The sequence below is a fragment of the Carassius carassius genome, chromosome 17, assembly GCF_963082965.1.
Source record: "Carassius carassius chromosome 17, fCarCar2.1, whole genome shotgun sequence".
NCBI lineage: Eukaryota > Metazoa > Chordata > Actinopteri > Cypriniformes > Cyprinidae > Carassius > Carassius carassius.
In genome coordinates, this window is record NC_081771.1 from 5,765,208 (window position 1) to 5,777,551 (window position 12,344).

Genomic DNA, 12,344 nt, shown 5'->3' on the forward strand with positions numbered 1-12,344 from the left:
CCTGGTACAACATTCATATTAATAAATCACTGTAGTGTGCTAGAGCTGTTGTGGAGGCTTCAGTATCAAAGTTATCTTATTATATTATAATTTCCCTTTAATTTCAGGTCTAGGTCAGAGTTACATGTTGAGTAATGGCTTTGATTGTTTGAATAGAATATTGTCCCAGGCCTGACGAAGGGTTGTTTGTACAGCTGGTATGTTTAGAGTTTGAAAATATTAATGAAGTAATTCAGATCTTTTTGACCTTCTTTTGTAATACAGCTTTCGTGGAGGCCTGGATGTGACACATGGTCAGACTGGAATTGAGTCAGTCTACCACAACTTCCACAATAAAGAGATAATGTTCCACGTGTCCACTAAGCTGCCATACACTGAAGGTGATTCCCAGCAGGTGAGACCTCATATTTTGTTTTGTCCTGCTTTGTTTTTTGTTTTTTTGTTCTGCTGTTTGGCTTTGTTTTGTTTTGTTTAGTTTGGCTTTGATTTGTTTTGTTCTGCTTTATTGTTTTGGCTTTGTTTACCTTTTTGTTTTGTTTGTTTATTGCTTTGGCTTTGTTTACTTTGTTTTGTTCTGTTTTATCTTTTATTTATTTTTGGTTTGGTTTGTTTTTTTTGTTTCATTCTGTTTTGATTCACGATCAGTAAAGAAAATAATTTTTTTTATTGTTTTTTTATTTAGATTCCTCAGAATTTAGCTAAATCAACTTTTGGTTACCTCTTGAGGGTGGGTAAATATAGATAAATACATTTGCACATTTAGGACCAACAAGTAAGATTCTGGGATATTGTTTTGTCACAGTAAGTGTGGGTTTCGGGTGTATTACCATTTGCAGCCCCCCAGAGATCCTTGGCCACTGTGTTATGCACTGACCAACAGTATGCTCTGTTAATTAGCAAGCAAACCACACAGTGCAAAGGACTGAGCCTGAAAGCCATCTGTTGTCATGCACGCTTTGCTTTGCTCAGAGAGATAACATCACCTAGGGGTTTCAGCACAGACTGCCCTGGCCACTATAACACACCCTTTTCAGTATGGTACCTCAGAGGCCAGAGATAACAGATGGGTACAGACTCATCACCTGCTGCTTTTTAATCACTATTGTATGAGATATGTGATGTTATATGAGAGCTACAGTATAGCGATATGCTAATGTCCTCCAGACTGGGACTGACAAATGTTTTTTTGCCTTAAAATGGTTTGTTTCTGTCTAAAACATCGTTTTGAATATGATGTTTGCCACAGGGCTGCAAACATGCTTCGATATGTCTTATTAATTTCCTGAACACTTTGATGATAAAGACAAGCAGTTTGCCTGTGAACTATTTTTCTGTTATGACAGCTATAATAAGTATTTATGAGCAAGCTGTGAAGACGAGCGAACGAACAGTTCAATTGAGGAAAGCTAATCGGATAAACCTTTGAAGGTTCATAGGAGATAAAACTGACACCCTGCAGAATGCTAATAGTGATTTGTTGCAAAGTTAAATCAAGTATAAATGTAATTATTGTTTCGAAATGTAGATCTTTGACAGCACTGGTGCAATAAAACACTGATTGGTTTGTGATAATATTATGATCCAATATTGTTATTTTGTGGGACATTTAATAAGTAATCTTTGTCAGTAGAAGGGTGAATCTCACAAAACATATCAAGAGCATAAAAAACAAACAGATAATTGCACTTCAAAATCAAAAGGATATTTTATTTTATTTTATTTTATTTTATTTTATTCCAAAAAATAACCCCTTTATTCCAATTCCAAAAATCAATTAACAAAAAATGAAAAGTAGTAAGATTTTGTGTGGGCCTACTCATTATTACATAAACAGCTGTTTAGGTATGTAATTTATATATATATATATATATATATAAAATATGGCGGGGTGGGGGGGGGTGGGCTGTAGTGCAACAATATGTAGTATGCTTTATTTACATGAAAGCAGAATAACAAACCTCTCAAACTGGCATAACTATGTTGGTTCTGTTCAAATATAAATGTACAAATATACATTTTTCATACAAATGGTCTATTTAAGTTTTCAGTTCTGGTTTCGGTTCTGGCCGGTCTGTTCGAAGAAGTGAATCTTAAATCATTTGTGCAGACCTTACGGGCAGCTTCCTCTTATTACTTCACAGTTTTGTTTTCTTGGTGTGACTTAATTTCAGCTCCAGAGGAAGAGGCATATAGGAAATGACATTGTGGCTATTGTGTTCCAAGAAGAAAATACACCATTTGTTCCCGATATGATTGCATCAAATTTCCTTCACGCTTATGTAGTGGTTCAAGTGGAGAACGCCTGCACTGATAATGTCCTCTATAAGGTAATTACAATTGTTTTGAGCTTGAGCCATGGATTTATGTGAATAGTGTATTTCTAATAGGAATACTTGATTACATACAATGATTGACTCAGTTCTAAAAAAAAATTCTACACATTGATGTTTTTCAATATAGTAAAACAACTTGTTAAACAATGTGCTCAAGACTTTTTTTTTTTAGAAGCCTTCCTGATATCAGTCATAATTTCTTTTGTGATATTGTAGGTATCTGTGACGGCTAGAGATGATGTGCCTTTCTTTGGACCAGCCCTCCCAGACCCGGCTGTCTTTAAAAAGGTACGTCTTTTCAGTTTGTATTCATTTAATGTGACTGATTCCATGTGAAATAATTTCCACAGAATTTTTTTTCTTTTTTTTTTTTTTTTTTTACAAAATTCTACACATCCTTCAAGCACTGATGTTCATTTATAAAGTACTCTATTTGGCTTATTAATTATTCTTTCAGATTCCAATATGTATAAACAAGTACTTTTAATTCAGCCTTACTTTATTTAAATACTTTCTGGATTTTATAATATGCTGACAAATTATATGAATAAATATAGTTGTAATAAAAATCAATTTAAACAATTTCACGGCCAGTATAGTTTGCCAAAAATTTTGCTGAAAATGCACTATCCAAGATGTAGATGAGTTTGTTTCTTCATGGGATTGAAGAAATTTTGAGTTAGTGATGTAATGCTAAATTTCTCCAAATCTGTTCTCATGAAGAACCAATCTACATCTTGGTCAGAGAGTCTTTCAGCAAATATTCACTTTTAACTGAAGTATTCCTGTGATATGACTGAATTAATAAATCTAATATATAATTTATAATTCACCTATAATTTTCTCTAAAAAAAATCTAATTTAGGAACTGTTCTTTGTTTAGATCTAATTTAATCTCATGTTCATTGTGTTTTGTGTAGAGTCCAGAGTTTCACGAGTTCCTCTTGACCAAACTGATCAATGCTGAATATTCCTGCTATAAAGCAGAGAAGTTTGCCAAGCTGGAGGTGAGAAGGGCATACATGTTTGCATGTATTTGTGTGGGAGCATCTGCATGCATACTGCTGTACATTAAGTCTTTGTTCTCCAGGAGAGGACACGTTTTGCTCTGCTGGAGACTTTATATGAGGAGCTACACATGAACAGCCAGTCCATGATGGGACTGGGAGGAGATGATGACAAACTGGAGAATGGAGGAGGAGGCAGCAGTGGCTTCTTTGAGTCTTTCAAGGTAAAATCCATTTGAATCTCTTTAACTAGTAAAGAGAGTTTGTATTTGTTTAATTAATTACTGACAAAATGATGCTTATGTCTAACAAAAGAGTTCTGGTGAATGGCAGAGAAGAGTTTTGCATAATTTGCATACTGTCCATCCTATATGTGAGACTAGAATTGTTGCATCCCATATTGTAGTATGTTAAAATCGGCATGATATTGAAGTATGATCCATGCAGTATACACTGTAAACTATATGTCAAACAATTTGGGGCTTTTTTAAATAAGTGGTATTTTTTTCTTGTTTTTATAAGAAGTCTGTTATGCTCACCAAGGCTGCATTTATTTATGTCATGCATTAACATGGTTTACTATTTGAATATATATATTTAATTGGAAGTATGTAGTATGCTAGTCAAATCATGCCCACTATGTAGTCTCTAGCTCTCATATAAACAGTTGTAGTGCCCTCTATTGTTGGCTTGCAGTGATGCAATGCATTCTTTTTTTCTTTCCAGCGAGTAATCCGAAATAGAAGTCAGTCTATGGATGCCATGGGCCTCAGTAACAAGAAACCACACACCGTCTCCACGAGCCACAGCGGAAGCTTTACACACAACCCTCCAGACAACCCCAAAACACCCGGCATTGTGAGCATGAACACCCCTTGTGACCCAGAAATGAATGCAGGCTTTCATGAGAAGCCCCAAAACAGTGTGGCAACTTTAGTTTCTGCCAGTCTTCATGCCCTCTGACCCCGGTCGTGCCCTGCGAGTTGGTTTTGTGTCATTATTATGGCTCACATCATCTGAGGCTTCATCATTTCACCCTTACAAAAGAAAAAAACTGATGTGTAATCAGCTCTTATGATCTGTTTGGATGGTGGTCGGTGGAACAGATGGGGCTCTCCACAAGTGACCGTCCCGTCTCCATTGCTATGACAACAAGTGCAACAGCAATAATTGAGAGAGCCTCTAATGACAAGCTGCTGTAACAGCCTGTTAGCCATCCTAATGTACTAATGTGTCTGTAACAACTGTCACAGAAAGCCAGAAGATTATCAAACGTGTGTGCAGAACTATAAACTTGCAGACGGATTTGTTAAACAGAGATTTTTCCATCTGGACCTGTTTTCAAGGTCATCTTGGCTGCTCTGCAATGCTTCATGAACCAATATTTAGACCAAATTAAATCACTCATCAAACTCTGATGATGTTGAAGGGCCTGTCCATTTTTATAAAAAATAGAACCCAGTTTTTGCTGTTTCTTAGCTGATATAATATTTGATGTTTTGTGTTGAATCATAAATCTGTCGTCACCCTGATGATTGATAGTAGACACAGCATGTTGATTTACACAAAGCATTTCATACACAATGGTCATTCAAAGTGCTCTATTTAAGCATAATAATAATAAACAGACATAAAGTTAAAGTCAAGTTAAAATCAATAAAAATAAAATAAGAATTAAAACTAAAGAAAATGCATGAATGGAAGATATTATGTAGGGGCTAATAATCTGAATCAAAATGTGACCCAAATGTGATTTCTCCACAGTCCTTGATTATTCCCGGGAAAAGCCCAACCCGTAAGAAATCTGGTCCATTTAGTTCCAGGAGGAGCAGTGCCATTGGGATTGAGAACATACAAGAAGTTCAAGAGAGAAGGTAAGAAAAATGTGGCTAAAAAACTAAAGGTAAACCAGGTTAACAGAGGTTAAAAAAAGTGTAACAGAGGTTAGACTCTAGTGTGTACTGACAAATAAGTATATTTTTATGTTAGGTTTATTATTATGAAAAATGCAGTTCTGAGAACAATAATTAAGTTAATCATTATGTTCCAGCAGTCGGGATGTGTCCCCGAGTCCACAGAGGACATCTGACGGTGGACACACCACTCAGGACCTCAGATTAGACAACTCGTCCAGTCAGAGCTCACCTGAGATGCAGATCACTAAGATTGGGTGAGCACCTTCTGTTTGCTGCATGGACGTATATATAATCTGATCTTTACATTCCTGGAAAGGCATCTATGATCACATTGTTGTGCTGATTTGCCACTCAAGGATCATTTCTTATCATCAATGTTGAAAACAGTAATGCTGCTCAAGAAATTTTTTTTTTTTTCACAATTTTTTCCCCTTAATAATTTGAAATAGAATTTTTCACTTTTGGTCAATTGGATGTTCAAAAAGTTAATTTTTCCTGAATACAGTATTCATTTCTTTCAAAAAAATAAATCGTACTGACCCCATGTGCATCAAAATCATATTTCCTTTGAAATTGAATACCGTTGTACTGGTTCTAGTACTAGTAAAACATTGATTTTAATACTCAATTTTTTTGTCTATTAACTATTTATGCAATATCCTCAGTTGAATAACATGTTCATGTTTGGTAAGTAAATAGCCTAACCTGAGGATATAGGTGGGTTGTTCAAAGGGAACAATAGGTAGTTGCTCACAGGCCGCTCCTTGTTAGGTTCTGATTTTTATTACCCTCTACATAAAACCACTCCCAGCAGCAAATAATAGATATTTTAGTCATTAGTAATACATCTACTTTGAAGTTCTCTGAATGTGTTGAGTTATTAACACCTGCAATCACTAAACATGACTATGGCTAGTGCTCATGGCCGTAGCCAGGCTTTGAAAATTAGTGAGGTCCAGGGGGTTTCTATAATAAGCCCCTTATTATAGAATTGTGCTATAATAGCCCCTATAAATACAACTTAATTATATATCCTATTTATTGCATCAAAGTTTGTTAATACTATATTTATGTGGTGGAGATCATAAAAGACAACACCTACCAGTCAGTTCCAGTGGTGTAGAAGGTAAAGCGCAAGTCATACATATTTTAGCGTCTTCGACCTGGGTTCGAATCCACCTTTTGGGGAAAATTTTTCTGCCTTTTCAAATTTCATATCACATCAGAAAAGCATTTATTTTCAAAGAAAATTAAGTAAATAATCAAAAAGTTAAGGGTAGGTGTAGGGAGGGCTTTATTGTCCCAATAAGGTGGCATCCATTAAATTTACACTCAATAAGTTACTATTGCATACTGTTTTATAATGTACTACAATACTGAGTTGCAGATAATTGCCACTATTTGCAGTAAGTAGTATTAATAGCAGAAAAACCTGCTATTTTAACATAGTATAAATAGAATCTATAGATATTTGCACTTAGTGTAAATAGCCGCTGCCCTTTTTGATTACTGGCAGACTAATGTCGCCGATGCTATGTTGCCAGATGTTATTAAAACAAACAGAAACCTATAAATAAATAAAATAAACCGAAATTATTTCACATATTTTGGAAATTAGTTGAGATAAAGTTATCGCTGACCCTAAACCGCAACTTCCATCTCCAAATAGGGGCGGGAACTCCAAAACAGGGTGGGAGCTCCAAAATGGGGCGTGGCTTCCTCCCATTGAGAGACGCATGACACGCAAGCACAATTTTTCTCCCAATCCACATCAGTGCAAACTCCGCCCCACAGCTGATTCTGAAGTTTTTATTGGTTGTGTCAGTTAAAGTGTTTCCTACTCTATGCAACAAAAAATGCTAACCCCTAAACCTACCCAACACCTTACCTTAACCAGTGAAATTGACTGAATGACGGGATTGGCGCTGAATAGTGTGGTAAAGAAAGTTCCAGTTCAGGAGATAAACAGTTAATAAGATTATGCAATATGAGACTCACATTTGAGGCACATTTTAGTTACACTCAGCATCACTACCCCCCTCCTAGCCTGCGAATATTGTGCCCCGGGACGGCCCCGTTGCTTGGAATAAAGCGATAGAGTAAAATCTTTCCCCTCCTCTGGGACGGCTCCTGAGTGATTCCCGTTTACATCATGAGGTTCAGACTTGGGTCCAAACACCACTGGCCACGAGCCTTGGGCTCTGGTCTCATGGAGAACATTTATTTATATAGCATATTTTATTTTAGATGAACTAGATGAACATGAGACAATGTTTAATTTATTAAGTTTTATTTTGAAATGTAAGTCAGTAACAATTGGCTGAAGCCACAGCCAATGGTGAAAGTCTTTGCGAAAGGAGACCCCGCCCCATTTTGGAGGTTCTGCCCAATTTTGGAGTTCACGCCCCATTTTGGAGATCTCCGGTCTGCAATTATACCCACTTGGCATCTCGCGCTCTCACTCGCTCACAACTAACTGAAGACTCGTTCACTTCGGAAGCATCTCGCAGCGATTATTTTCATACCATGGACACTAAACATTCTGAATTATACATGCAGACATTCAAATGAGGAGTTTAGCAGCAAATGAGACAACAAGAGAACAAATTTTATTTTCAATCATGAAAAATTTACCGAGGTCCGGACCTCGGTACCTCATAGATGGTTGACCTCGGTGACCTCATAGATGGCTACAGCCATGCTAGTGCTATCATAACATACTCCTTTATCATTATGCAATAGCAAAATACAGCCCAAACAACAGCTTTTAATCACATGGACAGAGCAGCTAGTGCAAATAATCAATCTGATGTAGGTAGTTTCCAGGTGCAAAGATCAATAAGTGAGCTGCTTTTGCTTTTAAAGTGTGATACAATCATTGAATCAAACATACCACAACCAACTTTCAAAATATTAATGCATCTAAATCTTTGACCATATGCATTTAATAATGGTTAGTTAAATGCACATAAAATGACGCATTTACTTGCCCTTAGCAATTTAAAGAGGTTGAAAAGTTTTTGAGACCGCTTTCAGCCATTTTTAATTTTTAGGTGAAGAGTTTTTTATTTGACCTCATATGTGTGCATATGTATTGTGTTTGTAGTTCGGCCCTGTGCTGTCGAGCTCCCTCGATCCCAGAGTCTCAGGATCTGTCTCGCTCCTCGTCCAATGCCAGTAGCTTCACCAGCGTGGTGGAGGAGAACGAGCAGGAACATGAAGCGACAGAGGACTATGACACAGGACTGGTGCGGTCACATACACACATGACTCATAATTGATCAATACATGACTCATATTCTACTTAAAAGATAGGTACATTTTGGTATCAAAATGTTCTAAGGCAGAGAAAACCAGGTGTATTTAGACGCCCATACTGTTCGCAGGCGAATGCATACAGGCGTAACGGAATGTGCATTTAATTTGTTTTGAACAGATGTATCAATATAACGATATGAATTGTCAAGACTAACTGGTTCTCTTGTTTGCATATGTTTTACATTTTTCTGGAAAAAAGGAGAGTCTCTCTTCAGCCGGTACGCCTCACAAACGAGATTCGTTTTCATACAGCGGCGTGTGGTTGGAAGACGGCCCTGGCACTACTAGTCAGAGCAGTTCACACGGTGAGACAGAACAAACATTTGTCCTCCCAGCAACCCAAGCACATATCTGTTAAACTAAAAGGATCACGTAATGATGATTTATGTCTTCGACTGCACGTCGTTGCATTGTTGTGCATGTTGCATTGAGGAGATATTCTTGATATGAGGTCATTCAGAAGAGAGAGCAAATAAATAGGAAAATATTGGAGAGCTATTTTTAACCTATTGCTCTCATAAGTTGCAGCTGTACTATAGTCTGTGTAGTATGAGCAAATATTGTATCATAAAGACTAAGGAAAAAAGAACACTGCATATTAAACAGTACATGATTTTTTTTTTTTAAATACTAGCGTTTTAGTATTTGTTTATGTAATTGTGTTAAGGCTTTAACAGTCATCTGTTTCACTATAGGTCCCCTTCAACAGCAATCTGAACCTCGTCCTAAAACAGAGAGACAGCACTCGGTAAGAACATCTAGTCATGAAGATGCCAGATATATATAGTCCTACAGGCAGCGCAGAATAAAAATGTCCTGGAAAGAGGGTAGAAGATGTAGCATGAGCGTTCTCTCTGTACCTGTGGACATCAGATTTAATGTAGTTTTTCTTTGTATTTGATTTGTTCTGTTGGTGTTTATCCTACATAGAACTGCTAGCTGTCCTGTAGGCTGTAGATGACTTCGTGGATGTCCATCAACAGGTTATTATATGTTATGATGTGTTTATTGGGCTGGTGTCATTTAAGTTTATTTGCATTGTTATTATAACTCTTAATGACCTAATTTGGTCTCTTTTTGTTAAGTTAGTTGTGTTGCTGTTTGTAATGTAGCATGACATTTAGAAAATCACACAATAGTATTCAAAGGTCTGGGGTCAGCAAGATATTTAAGATCATTTTTGAAAGAAGCTGATACTTTTATTCAACAAAGATTGAAAGTGACAGTAAAGAATCCTGAAAAAGCATGAAGCAGTACAGCTGTTTTCATCATTGATGATAATAATAAGAAATGCTACTTGAACAGCAAATCAGCATATAATACTGATTTCTGAAGGATCGTGTGACGCTGAAGACTGGAGAAATTATGCTGAAAATTCAACTTTGCTATCACAGGAATTTAATTGAACTATATTAACCAGAAAACTTGTAATAGTATTTCAGTGTCCACTGTTTTTACAGTATTTTTGTTAAGAGACTGCTTTCAAAAGGATTAATACAGTCTTACTAGCCCCAAACCTTTCAACTGTATATATTCATAAACCTTATTCTCATTAATCAGTATTAATTCTGTCTTATTTTCAGCATTTTCATAAGCAGCCCTCTGCAGCAGATGCTCAAAGTGAGTCCTGAGGGGAGACCGATGTGAACAGCCTGGAGGCGTACAGTCAGGCATGTGTGCATCAGAGTATCAGCGCGCTCTTGTAAGGACTCGACCCCCTTATCTTCTATCATGTGGCTGTTGGTGTGTAGGCAAAATAGCAAACCTGCCTGGCTTGTGTTGAAGGCAGAAGAAGAACAGAGAAGAGCTGCCAGCAGGTGATGAATCACGCATGATTATGGCCTTATCATAGGCTTGCTTGCTTTCTTTCTTTCTTTCTTTCTGTCCACAGTGGCCCTCATTGTGTGGGTTTGGGTTTTATTTGTCATATATTTATTTATTTATTGAGTAGATCTTTTAGTAACGGGGGTGGTAAGCTGTCACAAGCTTTTGGCATCTTTCAGAATAACAAATGAGGTTCAACCTAAACCCATCATGCTTAAAATACACATGAACCTGCGAAGCACTGTAATACACATCTATGTGTGGTTCTGTTTTGTCGCCTTTTGTGTAATGATGTTGAAAAATGAATATAGGTAAACGTTAAATGTTGTTCTTCAGAGTAGTTCTCTATCTTGTTGTGTCGAGCACCCAAGACATTTCCAGTCCCGTCCAATAAATGAAGCGTGGGCATTATAATTTATGATCAAATGAATAGACCAAGTGTGAGATGCTGTATACTTTTTAAATAGTATTTATTAAGATTATGCTGTTTTACTGATCAACATATTTTGTATGGCCACAGCTGTTTGTGGTCAAATTGTCACGTGTGTGAACTGTACACTAATGTAGTAGCCTCATGTTTGTAGTTTTATGTTTTAAAGCTAGCAGTGCAGTCTCTCAACTCCACTATATTGAAGTCCTGAAAACCTTTTAGTTTATATGACAGGTGAGCAATATGAATGTAAAACTGGTGGATATGAATTATGGAAAACACTAGATCAGAATATATTCATCTGATGCTTTATGTTCAATAGCAAATGTTGGGCATTTTATTTTGTTTTCAAACACAAATGTGTTTTATTGATTACAAACAAAAATGCCCATTTTAGATTAGATAATCAAAATAATATTTTAGCTTTTAAACATAGCACTACGGTGTTAATGCTTTCCCATTCATCTCAATGGCTTATCAGATACAATTTTTTTTTTTTTTTTTTTTTTTTTTTTTTGAGTCAGTCACTTGAGCCATAAATGTGATGGATTATTTTGAGCAACTATCCTAAGCTGCGACATTAAAACAAAAAGAAAGTCATTGGAAAAATATCAACTCAAATTTCTGTATGATGCATATTTTAAAGAATACTATGGTATCACTATCATCAGAAAGATGGCATTACCACAATTTCATGCTCAAAAACATGAAAATACCTAGGTACTTTTTTGTATGACTAATTTCCAATTTCGCTTCTTGTTTGAAGAGCTTTTTTTCTTATAAATAATGCTGTTTGGATGATTTCAGGGGTGATGCTTCTAAAAGTTTCTGGAAAAGTGACAATATTTTAGGCTGGCTGAATCCATACTCGAGCTGTGTCAGAGCCCTAAGTCTCTGCTGATTGGTCAAACTGTACATAATGTGTTTGCACATGCTAGAAACATGAAGCACAAACTTGTTCCAAACAAACACCGACTGCTTTCTGCAAGTGAATGTGTTCTCCTTTACAAGTGCTTATTATGCTACTTTTATGAAATGTTTCACTGTAAATAAATTTTCTCCTTTTTTGTAATATAACAAAATAAATTGTTTAATAAAGATCAGAAGGGTTCATGGAATGTTTATTGTGTGCTGTAATCTACATTATTATGAGTAAGATAATACACACCCAAGACCATCACCAGTTATAAAATGAAATTTCCAGTCATTATTATTGAGGCAACACAGAATGAACATTAATGGTTCATAGTTATGAAACCCAGTACAAACTTTTAAAGCTTTTGTTGTTGTTAGAAAAAATAAACAACCGGAGAGTGTTTCATAAACCAAGTTTACTTAATAAGCCAGGCTTATTTCAGTTAGTCAGACTTATTTTGAACCAAATCAACTGACAGTAAGTCAGACTAACTGAAATAAACTTGTTTGATAAACTTATTTTATGAAACAGGCCCAACTACTCTTAAGCTGTAAACATTTAAAATGATTTTGAACTTCAAAACATTATTTGTAATTGTTA

At 36.1% G+C, this 12,344-nt stretch overlaps 1 protein-coding gene across 7 annotated transcripts in view; it reads left to right on the forward strand.

Annotated features, from left to right (window-relative positions):
* LOC132160849 (rap1 GTPase-activating protein 1-like) overlaps nucleotides 1-11,934 on the forward strand; it is an 88,834-nt gene extending 76,900 nt beyond the window's left edge. For 6 of the 7 annotated variants that reach the window (XM_059570558.1, XM_059570559.1, XM_059570561.1 and 3 more), the window contains 13 exons: nucleotides 265-394; nucleotides 2,172-2,327; nucleotides 2,550-2,621; nucleotides 3,254-3,340; nucleotides 3,424-3,564; nucleotides 4,067-4,198; nucleotides 5,105-5,214; nucleotides 5,391-5,510; nucleotides 8,363-8,504; nucleotides 8,774-8,879; nucleotides 9,270-9,322; nucleotides 9,505-9,557; nucleotides 10,158-11,934. In XM_059570558.1, coding sequence (XP_059426541.1) covers nucleotides 265-394; nucleotides 2,172-2,327; nucleotides 2,550-2,621; nucleotides 3,254-3,340; nucleotides 3,424-3,564; nucleotides 4,067-4,198; nucleotides 5,105-5,214; nucleotides 5,391-5,510; nucleotides 8,363-8,504; nucleotides 8,774-8,879; nucleotides 9,270-9,322; nucleotides 9,505-9,513 — 1,258 coding nt within the window. In that variant the 3' untranslated portion in view covers nucleotides 9,514-9,557; nucleotides 10,158-11,934. The remainder of the gene's footprint in view (nucleotides 1-264; nucleotides 395-2,171; nucleotides 2,328-2,549; nucleotides 2,622-3,253; nucleotides 3,341-3,423; nucleotides 3,565-4,066; nucleotides 4,199-5,104; nucleotides 5,215-5,390; nucleotides 5,511-8,362; nucleotides 8,505-8,773; nucleotides 8,880-9,269; nucleotides 9,323-9,504; nucleotides 9,558-10,157) is intronic. The other variant, XM_059570557.1, reaches the window with a different exon arrangement.
* Nucleotides 11,935-12,344: the final 410 nt, after the last annotated feature.